Below are 17,275 nucleotides of genomic sequence, written 5' to 3' on the forward strand. Positions count from 1 at the left end.
ATTTGGTAGTAAATGTATGGAAAATCGGAATATTGATGAAAGAAATGCTCCATTTAAACCCAAATTCATATTAATTTTATTGTTAATTTGTTATTTTGATGCAGAAAAGGCCTTTGACTGTGTCAATTGGAGATGTCTGTACCAGGTCTTGGGGAAACTATGGATTCAAGAACATTTAATACAATGTATCCAAGGCCTCTACCAAGAACCTACAGCGACACCTAACTGATATATTTATCTTACAGCGAGGAACTCGTCAAGGATGTTGTCTTAGCCCTACCTTGTTTGCTATATTTATTGAACCACTGGCACAAATGATCAGACAAAGTAACAACTTAAAAGGAATCCATATAGAAAAGCAGGAGCATCTCATAGGGCTCTTCGCTGACGATGTCATTGTGGATCTCCATGACCCTGATAGGACCTTTCCTAATCTGATGTCGATATTAGAAGATTATGGTAAATACTCAGGCTATAAATTAAACATAGCAAAAACACAAATTCTTACACTGAATTATTCCCCAGGCCGAGAAATTAGAGAAAAATATAAAATCAAATGGAATTCTAAAGTAATTAAATATCTAGGTATGATATTGACAAAAGATCTCATTAAAACATTACAAATTGTAATAACATTAATAATAATATTAAGATGGATATTGGGCGGTGGTCAACCTTTAACATGGATTTTGAGACACGAATTGAGGTAATAAAAATGAGTGTGTTACCGAGGCTGTTATAGCTTTTTCAATCCATTCCACAGATGATTCCAGAAACACAATTCAGACTCTGGGACAAACTTATATCTAGATTTATCTGGGCCGGAAAGAGACCAAGAATCAGGTATAGGACACTTCAACTACAAAAAGAAGAGGGAGGGTTGTCCTTGCTTAATCTGAAACAATACTTTTACGCAGCTCAAGTAAAATTCCTGGTTTGTACATGCTGCCCTCTATATCAGGCAAGATGGACACTTTCCAGATTCAGGCAACACTAGGGAACATAGGAAATAAATTGGCTCAACAAAGCAAAAATGAAATTATTAAACAAACACTGGTTATCTGGAACAAGATGGTAAAAGAATACAATATGGAGGGAGACATCACATTGTTAATTTGGCCTGCTCTAGATCCTAGATTCGAACCAGGAATCAGTGATGCTGGATTCAGACGATGGTGGGACAGGGGCATTACAGCAGTGTGCACACTAACCCACAGGGGGCTCCTAAAAAGTTTCAGGGAGTTACAAAAGGAATTTGGACTAGAAAGTAAAGATTTCTTCCGATACCTGCAGATAAGAGATTACTATGACAAAAGAATCAAACTAACATTGTCTGAAGAGGGCAATACAGTGATAGATATCCTGACTGAAGGCTATAAAAAGAAGAATAGAAAAAAAATTTCTAAAATTGATCAGGGTCTCCAGAAACAGAATGGGAACAACACAGGATACATTAAAGCAAAATGGGAGAAAGAACTAAACATAGAAATATCAGAGGAGGATTGGCGTTCCATGTGGAGTGCACAGCATTCATCTACAAGTTCAAAAAAGTGGAGAATGTTTGGCTGGAACACCTCGTATAAAAAGCAAATTCTCTCAATCACAAGAACAATGCTGGAGGCAGTGCGGTAACATGAACACAGATCACTCCCATATCTTTTGGTCATGCCCAAAAATTCGAAATTTTTGGGATAATGTATGTATGACTGGGAAAGATTCTGGGATACACAATTCCTAACAATGTGATGGTCCTCTATTTTTGTGTCTTAAACGAGAATATGATTATTAAAAAAGACTGGTATCTATGTAAAATACTGTTGGTGGCTTGTAAAAAAGCTATAACAAAGTGCTGGTATAAAACTGAGTCTCCAAGCTTTAACCAATGGATGGACAGAGTGAAGGAAATAGGTTTAATGGAAAAGATGACTTTTTATCTCAGAACTAGAGGAGCGACCTTTCCCAGGAAATGGGAGAAATGGACTGCTTTTATCAAAACAATTGAGGACACTACACATTAACAATTAAAGACATTGGACATTATATATAAAAATATTATCAACTGAGGAGCCCCCATGTTTTTGTTTGTTTTTTGTTTTTGTTTGTTTGTTTGTTTTTCCCTTGACAGCCTGTTGTCAACCTGTTTTTCCTTAAATTGAAAATACTAAATAAAAAGTATTTTAAAAAGAGAAAAAGAAAATGATTGGGTCTATATATGTAAAATCATACTCATTTTTTATTAAAATGACCACTGTCTTTATTTGGGACCAAATTACAGATGAAACTCCAGAAAACCTCCTGGAAACTTCTCAGGAAATTAAGTACCAATAATAGAAAGTGTTACAGAGATATATAACTCACTGCTTGTGTGTGTGTGTGTGTGTGTGTGTGTGTGTGTGTGTGTGTGTGTGTGTGTGTGTGTGTGTGTGTGTGTGTGTGTGTGTGTGTGTGTGTGTGTGTGTGTGTGTGTGTGTGTGTGTGTGTGTGTGTGTGTGTGTGTGTGTGTGTGTGTGTGTGTGTGTGTGTGCATGCGTTGGTGTTTTTTATCAGTGAGTGCCAGCTGACAGTAACGCACTCGGCCTCTCAGAGTGACAGTAAGAAACACAGTCCTCTACTGAAGACACGCAGCACTGAAGGTAAATGACTCCTCTGACCATATTAAGACTTAAATTCTGTAGCTTTTATAAATTAATGATATTTTAACACAGTGTTTCAGTATTTTATGATTTCTTGTCTTACAAGTATATGACCCTATAAATATTGTTTTCATCAGCATAAAGGAAACTTTAAAAAAGCAAATGCTCCTATGTATTTTACACTTATTTGATATTTTTTCTTATTGATGTCAATACACAACATCACTTTTAGAAAAGCTCTTGCACTTCTATCTGCTCTCCAGTCAACCCTGTGTCAAGTCCTGACCCCAAGGTTGAGAAACCCTAATTTACAATTAGTTAGTGTAGTGATCTAAAAATTGAAAAAAAATTGTAAAATGTATGTATTATTTATAAGCTGTATGCGCACACAATGGCTGCTTGAATATATATTTTATGTTAAATGTTTGAATGTGGTATTTAAGTACACAATACTTTATTGGGGCTACAACTAACAAGTATTTTTATTACCACGTAATCTGTCTATTAGTTGTTTGGACTATAAAATGTAAGAAAATGGTAAAACATGTCGATCACTGTTTCCCAAAAATCCACGATGACTTCTTCAAATGTCATCTTTGGTCTCATCCAAGACACCACAACCCAAATATATTCAGTTTTCTATCATAGAGGACTAAAGAAACCAGAAAATAGTCACATTTGAGGAGCTGGAATCAGAGAATTTGGACTTAAAAAATTATTCCAAATGATTAATCGATTATGTGCATAGTTGGCGATTAATTTAATAGTAAAAACTAATTGATTAATTGACTAATTGTTGCAGCTCTACAGTATATATAAGTATTCCATTAAAATATATGTGTGGTGCTAAACTAGTAGATACATATTATATACACAGAATATTATACAGTAATGCATAGACAGGAGATCATTATCATGTGGAAAAGGACATTTTCTGCACCATTTTCCTCCTGCAAAGATATTTATTAAAGTACAACATCAAACATTTCACTCCTTGCAGACCTTAAAGGATATAGGTTCACAATTTTTCAACTCTGTGTTAGAACAACTGTCAGCTGCCCTAATGAACACTGAGTTATACTGAGGACACTGAGATATTTAGCTTTAGGAGATCCCTCCCGGCGCACTCCAGTACTGGGTAAGACTCATGCCATATAACCACAGCTTCCGCAGTTCATATAGCTTTTGCATACCTTTGCATACCTTTGTTGCATACCTGTCATCTCTCTACTGTCCCTATGATGAAGGTATAAAAAGTACCACAAAAAAAAAGTATATATATTCATGAAGGGATCTTTTAATGGTCAATATGAACAGGAGGAATGATTATGGCATCTAAAAACTGTGTTTCAGTGTTCATTTGAGCAACCAAAAATACTTGGAAAACTGTGAACTCGTCCTTTAACACTGTGCTGTATCTCTCTCCAACATGTTCACTTCACATCCTTCACTGAGAGAAGAGTTTCTGTTTTTTCAGTCTTCCTGCATCCTAATATCGTCTCCATCACACAAGTCAGCCATCAAGAGATATAAACAGCTCTTTGTGGTTTGTTTAACTTGAAATGAAACACATTTCTCCTCTCTTCTTTTTTCTTTTCTCTTCTCTTCTCTCCTCTTCACCTATTCTCACCATCTCCTTATCTCCTCTCCTCTTCTGTCTTCTTCTTTCCTCTCCTTTCCTCTCCTCTCCCCTCCTTCTCTCCTCTCCTCTCCTCTCCTCTCCTCTCCTCTCCTCTCCTCTCCTCTCCTCTCCTCTCCTCTCCTCTCCTCTCCTCTCCTCTCCACTCCTCTCCTCCCCTCCCCTCTCCTCTTCTCTTCCTCTCCTCTTCTATCTCCAGTGATTGATAAGGATGAAGGGGCTTCTGCTCCTGTGTCTGCTCTTCTTCTGTGGAGGTCAAAGGTCATCTGCCTGCCCTCACGGTTGCTCCTGTAGTGGCAGTCAGGTGGACTGCAGCGGCAGGTCTTTCACCTCCTCCTCGCTCCCCACCGGCTTCCCTGCTGGTACCACCGACCTTCGTCTCCATAACAACCTGCTGACCCTCCTCCCTAACGGGCTGCTGGATGACCTCACCTCCCTCCAGTCGGTCTCCCTCCATGGGAACCCGTGGGTGTGTGACTGCGGGGTCCTCTACCTGCGGGCCTGGCTGCTGCGTCAGCCCGCCAGCCAAGCATCACACCTGGGCGTCAACTGCACCTCCCCTCCCAACCTGAGAGGGAGGCTGGTGGTGTATTTATCCGAGGAGGAGGTCCTGGACTCCTGCTACTACTGGTACTGTGACCTGGCTTTGGCCTCACAGGTGTGCATGTTTATATTTGTGCTGGTGCAGGCGGCTCTGCTGGTGGCCATCGTCATGTTCATGAGGAAGTTTGAGAGGATGTCCAAGGAGGCGAGGAGGACCTCAGAGGAGAGCTTCACGGCCGGGGAGGATCAGAGGGACAACAAGTACATGCCTATAAAGGAAAGCAGCATCTGACTCTGAGCTGTGTTTGTGTGATAGTTATAAAGAGTAACAAACCTGAATAAAACAAAATCAGAAACAGGGTTATTGCACATAAAAGAAATTAGTCTTGATGTTTTGCTGCACAACAATCAAAAATACAATGTTAGAGAAAATACAAGTAACACCAAAGTCAGGTGACTATAAATTATATAAATATACAGATGCATATGCAGATGCTTCCACACAGGGCAGCAGGGTCTCTTAATGGTTTGATGAGTGTGAAAATGATGTGAATAATCTGCTGTGTCACCAGATTATGGCAGTTTATAAAAGTTCAACACCTTAATACACTTTATGTTGATTTTGTTTCTCACACATCTGTATATAATTTATATTCCACTAGAGAACAGACTAAATACAAATAAAGGCACTATTGCTCGACCAACATTTATATTTAAGAGGGAAAAATCCAATACCAATATGCTGCATTATAACAAACATTTTGATAAGAATCCTTTCAATTTGATTAATAAAACAATAGAAGCTGTTTAAAGAGAACTTAAATGTATCTTTGGCATTTTGGCACCAATAATGGCACTAATGACGCTGATACTACTGAGTGTGAAAGTGTGAAAGATGTATTGATCAGGCTGGACTCTGCTGCACACTTGCTCCCAATTAGTGAACATACCAGCTGTGTTATATTAAATAATGGTGCAACATATCGATCACATGAAGTCATTTTTCTTTGTAAAGTTTGACGTTTCAACAACACAAAATAACTTACTGAATGTATAAAAACTTCCAAATGCCTCTTTAGTGGCTGTGAGACATTAATTTACCCGAGGAATGAATGGGAAATGGTTAAAGCTGTTTTAAAAAAAAATGTTTTAACCACAACTGTATGTGTTCCTGTATGTGCAAAAATGTATTTTAACAATTATTTCAGATGTAGAAAGTTTGTCATTCAATAACATTTTGTGCAAGTTGTTCGTCTACAAAAAATACACATTATTCTGTACATTATATTTTGTTGGTCTCATACAGAGTTGTCTTTAGACTGTATTTTGAGCTTTTAAACATCCCACATTATGTGTTTGTTGTTTTGTTTTTGTTTTTAAATAAGAGATTGCTATATTTTGGATCTTATCAATAAAGAAAATGAATGCAATCCATCTGGTATCTTTTATGAATATTGATATAATTGAGACGAAATTATCTGATTTATTTGGACAGACTCAAACAGATTAGATATGAAATTGTAATTAACAAACAATACAACAATTATTATGCTTTATATGTAGGTACATTAAAAAACACTGGTTGATATTTTGAGGAAATGTCTAATTCTTGCAGCGGAACCTTTCTTCGGACTGGTTTTTGTTGTAGCGACGGACAGTTTTCGCTGAAGGACTCACACATGTTTACACGTGAGGTGTGTTTAAGGCTGGATTATTTTAACATTTAGTGTTTTAATGTGGGATTATATGGTGTGACCTACTGAGATACATTTTTTAAAAAGGTTTGTATTTTATAATGTTTTTAAAGATTTAGTCGCTTGTTTAAACATTTATTCTGTGACGGTGAACTGATGCTACGTCGATGTTTAGCTTCTTAAATGTCAAATTTCTACGTTATGATTTTAAATGCATGAATATAATTTTCATACCTCAATTAGAAATGGGGAAAATGAGGAAGAAGCACAACTGGAAGGGGAGGCAGCAGAATGAACCTCAGCAGGCTGCAGATGGAGAAAAGGCAGAAATTGTGCTGGAACTAAAAGGTAAAAACAAAAAGAAATGTGAGTCCAAGTCTGTCTAAAAACAACAGTCAGGTTTTCATATGGACATCTCGCTTTAATCATTCCTCCTGTTCATACTGACTATTAAAAGATCGTATTTAAATGTGCTTTGAATGTAAGTGATGGGGCCATGTGATGTGTGTCCACACAGTCAATTTATACAAAAATGCATTTAAAAGGTTGATGTGAAGCTTATATGAGGCTTTAGCAGTCTGTGCTAGTCATATCAAGAGGATATCTGCCACATTTACGGTCTACAGGCATCAAATTTCCTTTTTGTGTTTCCCTGTTGAGCTGTGGTGGAAGTATAGTAACAAAAAGAGAAACTTTGGCACTAAAAAGACTGTAATGAGATATCTACTTGATTTAACTCATTTGGACAACTGAAGCTTCATTAGCTTCAAATAAACTTTTAAGTACATTTTTGCACAAAATAAGCCTTGGGGATTTTGAAGGAACCTGTTTAATGTTCATTTTGGCAACACTTGAAAAATTGTGAATCCGTTCTTTAAGTGAAATCCATGCTCATTCCAATTTAATATCTGTTTAGCTTTGTCTTGACTTCTGATGTCTTTGTTTTCATCAGATGGAGACAGACTGAAGGGTGTAGACGCGAGCAACGCTTTGGTCCTTCCAGCCAACAAAGCCAAGAAGAAGAAAGCCTTAGCGGCGCCTATTTCCTCCAAAAGGCCTCTGACAAAGAAACAAAGGAAAGAGCTGCAGAAGGTGCTCGAGCGCAAGGAGAAGAAAGCTCAGGTGAGAGACGATCTTATCCAAACGTGTTCTTCCAAAAATTGGTCAACGCTGTAAAATATGATAAATGATATAAAGGACCAGAGCTCTCCCCTCTTACCTGTCCTGTCTGTCCTGATCAGAGAGCCGACATCCTGTCCAAGCTGGCCGAGGTTCAGCTTCCAGAGTCCGAGCTGAAGCTGCTGTACACCACGTCCAAACTGGGCACAGGAGAGAAGCTTTACCAGACTAAACTGTGAGTACAAAAATGCATCATGTTAACTCTGATGAATAAAGAGAGTATGATTGGTCTGTTTCTCAGAGGAGGACGAGGAGTTTATATATTTTTGGGATCATTTCCAGGTCACCAGACGAACTAAAAGATGGAGAATCTGCACCGAAGATTAGCAGCCTGAGTGGAGCGAACAGGAAGAGGAAATGGAAAGAAGAGGAGGATGAAGACGAGGAAGAACAGAAGGCAGAAGAAAGTAGTGATCTGGACACGTCGTCTGAAGAGGATGAGGATGGCGAAGGGAAGGAGATCATGGAGACGAGTGAGGCTAAGGAAACCGCCACTGACTGTCAGGAGACCGAACAGAAGCTGAAAGAAGAACAACAGACGACAGAGAAAGAAGAGACGAGTGAGAAGACGGTTTCAGATCAGGAGAAAGTGCAAATAAAGAAGCTGTCGCAGCCGGCCGTCTTCATTCCAGTCGACAGATTAGCAGAAATACAGGTGAGAGCTTCAAATGAGAAGTTTATAAAGCACTCAGTGGTTTAAGGTCAAATACGTTTTTTTTTTGGAGCTTCAAAAATTAGTTGACACATTTACTCACTGTTTTGATCATTCATAATTTCGAGCAATTTTTTAAAGAACAAATGCTAAAAATCTCTCATTCCAGTCACTTAAATGTGAATATTTTCTGGTTTCTTTTGTCCTTGATGACAGTAAACTGAATATTTTTGGGTTTTGGATTGTTTGTTGGGACAAAACACATTTTAGTTTGAATGTTTGGTTTTGATAGACATTGATTATTAAGAAAATAATCAACAGATTAGTCAGTAATGAAAATAACTGTTAGTTGCAGCTCTAATCGTCTTTCTGCTCAGAAAACTTGATTTCTGTTTTGAGCTCTTTTAAACAAAGCCTACAACTTTTACTGTTTGCTTTTTGTGTTTTTATGAAATATGCAACTATTAGCTGATAAATTAATCAAGTCATTGTGTACTCTTTATTTTTTTATTTTTTTTAATCTTTTGGGCATTTTTTTATTGTGTATTTTATTCTTTTTATAATGTCTTGTGTCTCTTTTATATCTTAATGCCTTTTTATATCTTATCTAAATCATCAATCATCTCAATCAATCAAATTTGATTGTCTTGTTGAAAGGTATGATGTAAATAAGGTTGTGTTTGCTTTAAGTTTATTTCCATGCGTTGCTGCAGGAGTCCCGTTTGAAGCTGCCGGTGCTGGCGGAGGAGCAGGTCATCATGGAGGCCGTCAGAGAGAATCCCTGCATCATCATTTGTGGAGAGACAGGAAGTGGAAAGACCACACAGGTGCCTCAGTTCCTGTACGAGGCAGGCTACGCCAGGTAGTGCATCCTCTCTGTAACTGGATAGAAATGCCGACACATGGATACACATTCATATATGACGTCATGTCGATTGATTTCTACATGTCTCTTCATGCTCGTTTCCTCCAGCGGCTCGGGCATTATCGGCATCACAGAACCGAGAAGAGTAGCAGCGGTCAGCATGTCGCACCGAGTGGCCAAAGAGGTGAACCTGTCGACACGGTAACGAAAACAATCAACCTGCAGACTTTGTTTCTGAAAACTACAAACTAACAGAGTACACAGACGTTTTGTTTTGTGACGACATGTTTTTAACGGTGCGTGTCGGCGTGTGTTTAGAGTCGTGTCGTACCAGATCCGATACGAGGGGAACGTGACCGACGAGACCAAGATCAAGTTCATGACAGACGGTGTTCTGCTGAAGGAGATTCAAAAGGTATCACCTTTAATTTCCTGTAGAAAGACTGAAGGACTGAGACCTACTGCTGCACCTCATGATGATTGTTTCACAGCAAAGATGACGACAGACTGTTAGATGTGTAAAAAGATTTTTGTCCATTGTGCGTATTAAATATGTCCCCCCCCCGTGTTTTTACTTCAGTAATGTTCCTTCATGTGTCTGTAATTCTTCAACCTAACTATTGACTGTCTTGTCTCACAGGATTTCCTGCTGCAGAAGTACAGCGTGATCATCATAGACGAAGCACACGAACGCAGTGTGTACACAGACATCCTCATTGGACTGCTGTCTCGTATCGTTCCTCTCAGAAATAAGGTGATTCACGCTGCAGTGTGTGATGTTTTTGACACATTTTATGACATATAGCGTCATTAAGCTGTTATTTCACGGTCATATTCTCCCTCTGTCCTCTCTGCAGAAAGGTTTGCCCATGAAGTTGTTGGTCATGTCAGCTACTCTGCGTGTGGAGGACTTCACGGACAACCGGAAACTGTTTAAGATCCCTCCGCCCGTCATCAAGGTGGACGCTCGCCAGTTCCCGGTCACTATTCATTTCAACAAACGCACCCCGTTAGAGGATTATACCGCAGAGGCCTTCCACAAGACCTGCAAGATCCACCGCATGCTGCCTCCAGGTGCACAGACACACTTCTCACATTTTGTAAACCTTATTAAAAAAATGAATATATACTGGAGGTGGTTAAATTAAAGATCATAAAGTAATTTAAAGTATTTTTTAAGATGTTCACATTTTCCACTCTGTCACTCTAAAAAAGCCCTTATTTCCACTAACAAATGCTACTATACCTATACAGTATTATATATAACTAGATACTACATATATGTAATTACTAATTGATAACTCCCAGTTATTTAAAGTCAGTTTTGGCTCTTACATGACCCGTAGAAAGATGGGCTCTCCTTTATTTATGATATTAATATTGGATTCAAACGGACAATAATGATAATAATTTGTATTTTTGTTAGTTATGTGTGAATATTTATTAAAGGGAGGCCAGTAATTTTCAGTTTTTCTGCCCAATGTAGGCTGGAGTATCGTCTCTTTAGGCACTGAGTGGATATTTGTCTTGTTTTAATAAGTCTTGTTAAAATGAGAAAAGCTTCATTTTGTATTTATATACAAAGAAAAAATTATATGATTAGTTTCTTATTAATACTGAGTAATTTGGTATCTAGTATGAAGGAGAAAATATCTGAATTATGTGAAAAATATCTTTTTTACGTGAAAGGAAAACTAGGAAAATATTTAAATAAATCAGATTAAAGAAGTGAGGATCTTGTAGTTCAAGGCATTAACAGCTGTGTTTTTTTGAGATATTATGGGAAGATGCATAAAGACTTTGTGAAATGTTAAAGTTTATATTACTAAATTGTATTGCTACATGTGAATTAAGCACTTATCCATAGCAACGTGCAGTAAATAAGCAGGAAAGCTGTTTCAGGAGTTGGATCTGCACTCCTCTGGCTGCTGGTTGTTCTTCATCAACCCGATCCCATGTCTTCGTCCTTCAGGTGGGATCCTGGTCTTCCTCACTGGTCAGGCGGAGGTTCACGGTCTGTGCAGAAAACTGAGAAAAGCTTTCCCCTTCAGGAAGGGAAACACTACGACCGGTGAGGATGAGGAGGCAGACAGCTCAGAGGCAATGAGGAAGTTTAAGAAGGCCAAACAGAAGAAGCCTGTTGTAAGTACTTAATTTTAGGAATTCAAGACACCTGTTTTATTGTATAAACCTCAGACCTCCACAGATATCACTTCTTTACACATATTTTAAGTTACATGTGTGACGTCCTTCTGCCTCCAGTCGCTGCCTCGTATCGACCTGGATAACTACTCTGCTCTGCCGGTGGATGAAGGGGACGAAGACAGAGACGCAGGAATCGGAGAGGACGAGGATGAAGGCTCTGACCTGGACATCGGAGACGATACTGCCGACAAAGGCAAGATTCACCGCTTCATTCTTCAAATATAGAGGGATGTATTTCAGATTAGTGTCTTTTTAGTAATCCTGCTGTGTTTTGTCTCTGTAGAGGAGAAGGCGGACCCTTCCATTCCTCTCTATGTCCTCCCTCTGTACTCTCTGCTGGCCCCAGAGCAGCAGGCGAAGGTGAGATTATTATCGTGTTAGCACTCACCCCTCATATTAATTTCAGGATCTCAGGGTAAACTGGGAATCACTGAGCTCAAATATAAAAAATGTCCAAATAATAGCTGGAATTACAGACATCTACTGATCTGATAATAGTATTAACACTGATTATTAAATAGATATATTGTTATATATATTAATATAAAAATATTTAAATATGTAATGTATTTAAATATAAAAGTTGTAATGGTGTCATTTTTTTATATTTGACTGTAACTTTTAAAAAATGTGCTGTCATTCATTAGTAACACAAGTTTGTAGATATATTAATGGTAAGAAAAATCTTTTCTAACCCTGTTACTATTCTGAACGACCAACAGTATTAAGTTTAAATGACCTTAACTCAAATATAAATAGTTTTCTAACAGGAACTACAGCAGAGTTAATATGATCTCTCTGTAATGTTGCAGCTGGAAAGTTTCCTAACTATGTTTTGTATGTAATGTAAGAAGTTTGGAAATATTTAAAGCTGTCCACTGTTGCATAGATTTTTTCTTTGACCATGTTATCTTGTATTTGTTTCCTGGCTGCAGGTGTTCAGGCCTCCTCCATCTGGCACTCGTCTGTGTGTCGTAGCCACCAACGTGGCCGAGACGTCTTTGACCATCCCCGGCATCAAGTACGTGGTGGACTGTGGTCGGGTTAAGAAACGTTTCTACGATCGAGTGACCGGAGTGTCGTCCTTCAAGGTGTCGTGGACCTCGCAGGCTTCAGCCAATCAGAGGGCAGGCAGAGCGGGACGAACAGAGCCGGGACATTGCTACAGGTCAGTGTGTAATAAGATATTCACACATTTTTGTCTCATCTCGGTATGTAAAAGAGTTTATTTCATCAGTTTCTATGATCTTTCTGCAGGTTGTACTCGTCTGCTGTGTTTGGAGACTTCAGTTTGTTCTCAGAAGCAGAGATCACTCGCAGGCCTGTGGAGGATCTGGTTTTGCAGATGAAAGACCTCAACATAGACAAGGTAAGTCAACACTGAAAAGCTCTGACTCACCAGCAGGCTGTGGTAAAAATCTTGTACAAACACCTTTATATTTTCTGTGTCTGTAGGTGGTCAATTTCCCCTTCCCCACGTCTCCCTCTGCTGAGGCTCTTATTGCAGCAGAGCAGTTATTAGTCTCACTGGGAGCTCTGAAGGAGCCGCCTCGCACCGGCAGGTAAATGTTGGATCTCCCTCTTTTTCTCTGGATTTCTTACGTAACTCTTTCTTCAAGCAGTTCAGGTTGTGCTGAGGGATGTTTGTTTCTGCTCACACTCACAAATCCAGTTATTTGAGACAATATTTAGTTAATCAGGATGTTTTGACTGACAATTTGACATACCAATGAGAGTACAACAAATTGTGGTTTTATATCCATTCGGTTTTTTTCACTTAAATTCTCTCATCTAATCAACCTTTTATTTTTATTTTTAAAGTTTACCCAGTCTGATCATTAGTCAAATTGAACAAATTACTAGTCATATCACATGTCTACACTGTCTAAACTGTTTATTTTCTTCTTTTAAGCATAAAACAGATAGAGCAAGCAAGACTGAGCTGTCCCATCACCCCCCTGGGCAGCGCGATGGCTTCGTTCCCCGTCGCGCCACGTTATGCTAAAATGCTAGCACTCGGGAAGCAGCAGGATTGCCTGCCCTTTGTTATTGCCGTGGTAGCAGCCATGACAGTCAGGGAGATCTTTGAAGACCTTAACAGGTGAGGACAAAAGTTTAGGTTAATGTCCCTTTTTATAAGAGCTCAAACTTCCAGTGTGGCCGTGAATGTATTCCAGAGGAAAACAGGCCTAGAGCTCTTCACTTCCTGAAATGTAACATTTTTATGGTTTGCAGCATTTTTAAAGCTCAGTTTTCCTTTCAGACAGGATGCATCATTGTATATTCAAACACATTTTTGTCTCTGCTCAGACCTGCAGGTAGTGAAGATGAGAACTCCGAGCTCACTCAGCGTCGGGCTCGGCTGACTCAAATGAGGAGGCTTTGGGCTGGGCAAGGAGCCTCACTCCTGCTGGGGGACCTCATGGTCATGCTGGGTAAGCTTATCTTCGTTCAGGTTACAAGGCTGCAGAGTATCGTGGTGTAGACTGCAGCAGAGTCTGGTCATGTGTTGGCCTTTAAATGTCACATTGCTTCAAAATCAGTTTTCTTCCAGGCTTTAGCATGAAGTAGTTTGGATTTATATAACTTAATAACTTCTGAACATCTGTTTGACTTTAACTTTAAGTACTCACCTTGCAGTGATGTACAAGTGGACTCCAGGACCCTCTGACTTCACTGTTAGGTGTACTTACATGTGCAACAAAGCATCAGTGATGCTGGGTTTTAACATGATGTTTGTATTCAGCTTTTCTAATGTGTTCCTAATATATTTGTGCACACAAACTGCAGGTGCTGTTGGTGCTTGTGAATTTGCTGGCTGCACGCCTAAGTTTTGCGAGGAGAACGGCCTGAGGTATAAATCCATGGTGGAGATCCGGCGGCTCAGAGGACAACTTACAAATGCAGGTACGAACATGTGGAAAAACACAGAAAACTGAGCGCATCATGTCCAGCAGAAACACACCTGAAAAATAATTTGTCTTCTCTCATCTCAGTCAATGCAGTGTGTCCAGAGGTGGGAGTATTTGTAAATCCCAGAATGGCTCCACCTACAGAGCATCAGGTGGTTTGCTTGCGGCAGATCGTTCTGGCCGGACTGGGAGATCATCTTGCTAGGCGCGTACAGGCAGAAGATCTTCTTGACCCAAAATGGAAGAATGGATACAAGGTAAGTGCTGATGATAGCAAGTTGGGGTGGTTTTGTAAAATATGCTGCTGTATCGCTCTCCTTCACCTCCTCATCTGTATCTGTTTCTACTCATAGACACCACTTATGGACGAACCGGTTTTCATCCACCCAACTTCTGCGCTGTTCAAAAAGCTGCCCGAGTTTATCGTCTATCAGGAGATCATGGAGACCAGCAAGATGTACATGAGAGGTAAATGAGCTTTGTGTGTGTGGCTTGAAACATGCAGTTTATTGTTGCTGTGTTTGCTGATATATAACCAGCTTTCTGTCCTCCGTTGTGTTTCCTTCAGGTGTGTCAGCAGTGGAAGCAGAGTGGGTTCCCCTGCTTCTGCCTCAGTACTGTCATTTCGGCACACCTCTGGAGTCTCCATCACCGTGGGTTTGTTCCTCCACAGGCACCATCAGATGTCACCGTCGAAGCACCTTCTGTAAGTTATGACGCCGGAGCCGCGTTTCATTCTGCAAGCTGTTTCCGCCCACATTTAAGTAACGCCTGTGTGTGTTTCTTGCAGTCCGCGTGGGCTGGCAGCTGCCTGCAGTGGAGAAGGAATATCCAGATGGCATCGAGCGCTACAAACTGTTCGCCAGGTTTCTGCTCGAGGGACAGGTACTGCAGAAAAATCGAATCGAAATTGTTTTCCTGTGTTAAGTACCATTGGACCATCATAGTTTCACTGTAAATGTTATTTCTCCATAAACAAAATGCTTAGAAACTAAAGAATAAACTCTCTGCTCTTTAAAAGCTTTGTGAAGGATTAATCATGTTTTTTCTGCAGAACTTTGTATAGACTAATAATAATGGTGAAGAACAGTATGTGAGAGTTAAATAAGTGAATCAATCTACACCTTTTAGACAGTTTTAACCTAAATAAACAGTATACTGACTATCTGAAATCTTATCTAAATGTGGTTAACCATCATCTGCTGGAGTCTGCGTATTTTATTCATCATGTATATGAACTAATACTTTGCCTGGTTTTGCAGGTTTGTCCTAAATTAAAGAAACACTGTGGCCACCTTCTCTCAAACCCCTCCATCATGCTGAAAACGTGGGCAAAGTAAGTTGGTACCCTCACACACCCTCTTCTGCCTTTCTTCAGTCAACAAAAATCCACTTTTGTGTCCACCTTTCTCTGACTGATGTGACTTTGCTGCTGTAGGCTGCAGCCCAGGACGGAGGCTGTACTGGGAGCGCTGGTGTCAAAGAGAATTGACTGCAGAGAAGCTCTGCTCTCCACCTGGAAGACTGAAGAGAAATGTGAGGATTGAATGTGCTTGGCATGAATTTGTCTGATTTAATTAGCCTTCTTGTATCTAATGGTATTGTTTTCTGCTTGTGTTTCCCCTCTCCTGCAGTCCTGTTGTCTGCATACTGCCAGTGGCTTCCTGAAGCTCTGCATCAAGAAGTAGCCAAAAGTTGGCCTCCGCTATGAACACTTGCGTCTAAAAAGAAGAGGGAATAGTAAATTACAGACTTTTCATCAGAGACCTACATTGAACTACAGATCAGCAGAACCTCCTTCTTCATCGTCAAAAGGATTTCTTCAGACTCTGCTGATTGTTTTAAAATGCCGCTGTCACTACACAACATTGCCTTTTTCACCAGTTTGTATTTTATATACTTTATCTATGACTTGTACAGTTTTCTTCAGGCAGAAAAGATGTAAACAGAGCTCTATAATGAATTTTAAAATGGTTATCAGTGTGCTGCTGTCAGTTACAGTATATCTGATTTGGTCTTCATAAGACTCATTAAAGCTTTGTGGCTCTGAGAAAGGCTGGTGTTTGATTTATTCATGGTATATAAACAGGGTGGAGGTTTCTGGCACAACTTCACCTACTTCCAAGGTGCATGGAGATGGAGAACAAAAGTCAGAAGAAAGTCAAAGCTCCAGCAACACTGGTAGTATAGAACAACTTTATTAATAGACCAACGTGTTTTGGCTTGTGGCCTTCATCAGGGTCATGTCCAGTTATGGCATGGGGGACACCATATTTGGTCCATGAACCAGTAAATCCATGCCATTACTGGATACTCCCCTTGCCTCCCTGCCTGTCTGGGACAACCCACCTTGGAAGATGACCCATTGACTGATACTGGATGCACATAATTGGTTATTTTTTGTATATATATACTTTTTACTTATTAAAAATCTTTTCTGCTTTTTAAATATCTTATTTAAAAACTGCTTGGTTGGTCTATTAATAAAATTGTTCCATACTATACGTGTTGCTGGAGCTTTGACTTCTTTCGGTTTATTCATGGTGTATATAAACTGTCCTTCATTGGAATTAAACTGGAGCTTCACTAATTTTACATATAAAAGTCTGTTAACTACTAATGAGGACTATTAATCAGCCTGTGGAAACTGTTGTATAATGCCTTGTGGCTCTGGAGGAACTTTTTGTTAAATAACCCTGAGGATGTCAGGGCAGGAACAGTCCTGTTTCTTTTTTGATCTTAGAAACAGCAGATGATAATATAATGTCACCACAATTCAAATTTGGTAGCTTTCATGGCGCTTTGGATCATATTACAGGAAATCCTCTGCAGCAGATCGAGTTTTCCAATGATTAGGCTGGGGCTCAGGAGATAGAGCAGTTGTCCACCAATCGGAGGTTTGATTCCCAGCTCCCCCAGTCCACATGTCGATGTATCCTTGGGCAAAAACACT

General features: G+C 39.6%; 2 protein-coding genes across 3 annotated transcripts; both read left to right on the forward strand.

Annotated features, from left to right (window-relative positions):
* Window positions 1-2,579: 2,579 nt before the first annotated feature.
* On the forward strand, window positions 2,580-6,149 carry gp1bb (glycoprotein Ib platelet subunit beta). The gene is made up of 2 exons (XM_062418122.1): window positions 2,580-2,633; window positions 4,472-6,149. The coding sequence occupies exon 2, from the start codon at window positions 4,484-4,486 to the stop codon at window positions 5,105-5,107; it is 624 nt and encodes a 207-aa protein (XP_062274106.1). The 5' UTR covers window positions 2,580-2,633; window positions 4,472-4,483; the 3' UTR covers window positions 5,108-6,149.
* A 284-nt stretch (window positions 6,150-6,433) lies between these two features.
* Window positions 6,434-16,352, forward strand: dhx37 (DEAH (Asp-Glu-Ala-His) box polypeptide 37). Of its 2 annotated transcripts, none has more exons than XM_062418121.1 (26): window positions 6,434-6,509; window positions 6,753-6,857; window positions 7,462-7,631; window positions 7,751-7,863; window positions 7,971-8,343; window positions 9,054-9,202; window positions 9,314-9,406; window positions 9,524-9,620; window positions 9,846-9,959; window positions 10,063-10,279; window positions 11,178-11,347; window positions 11,468-11,603; window positions 11,694-11,770; window positions 12,346-12,578; window positions 12,668-12,779; window positions 12,866-12,972; window positions 13,323-13,511; window positions 13,721-13,845; window positions 14,201-14,317; window positions 14,407-14,579; window positions 14,676-14,790; window positions 14,891-15,028; window positions 15,113-15,207; window positions 15,585-15,658; window positions 15,761-15,858; window positions 15,957-16,352. In XM_062418121.1, the coding sequence occupies exons 2-26, from the start codon at window positions 6,755-6,757 to the stop codon at window positions 16,031-16,033; spliced, it is 3,465 nt and encodes a 1,154-aa protein (XP_062274105.1). In that variant the 5' UTR covers window positions 6,434-6,509; window positions 6,753-6,754; the 3' UTR covers window positions 16,034-16,352. The 2 variants fall into 2 exon arrangements, with proteins under 2 accessions (XP_062274105.1, XP_062274104.1); XM_062418120.1 differs by having other exon boundaries at window positions 6,489-6,596.
* The last annotated feature ends 923 nt before the right edge of the window (window positions 16,353-17,275 follow it).

The sequence above is a fragment of the Scomber scombrus genome, chromosome 4, assembly GCF_963691925.1.
Source record: "Scomber scombrus chromosome 4, fScoSco1.1, whole genome shotgun sequence".
Lineage (NCBI taxonomy): Eukaryota > Metazoa > Chordata > Actinopteri > Scombriformes > Scombridae > Scomber > Scomber scombrus.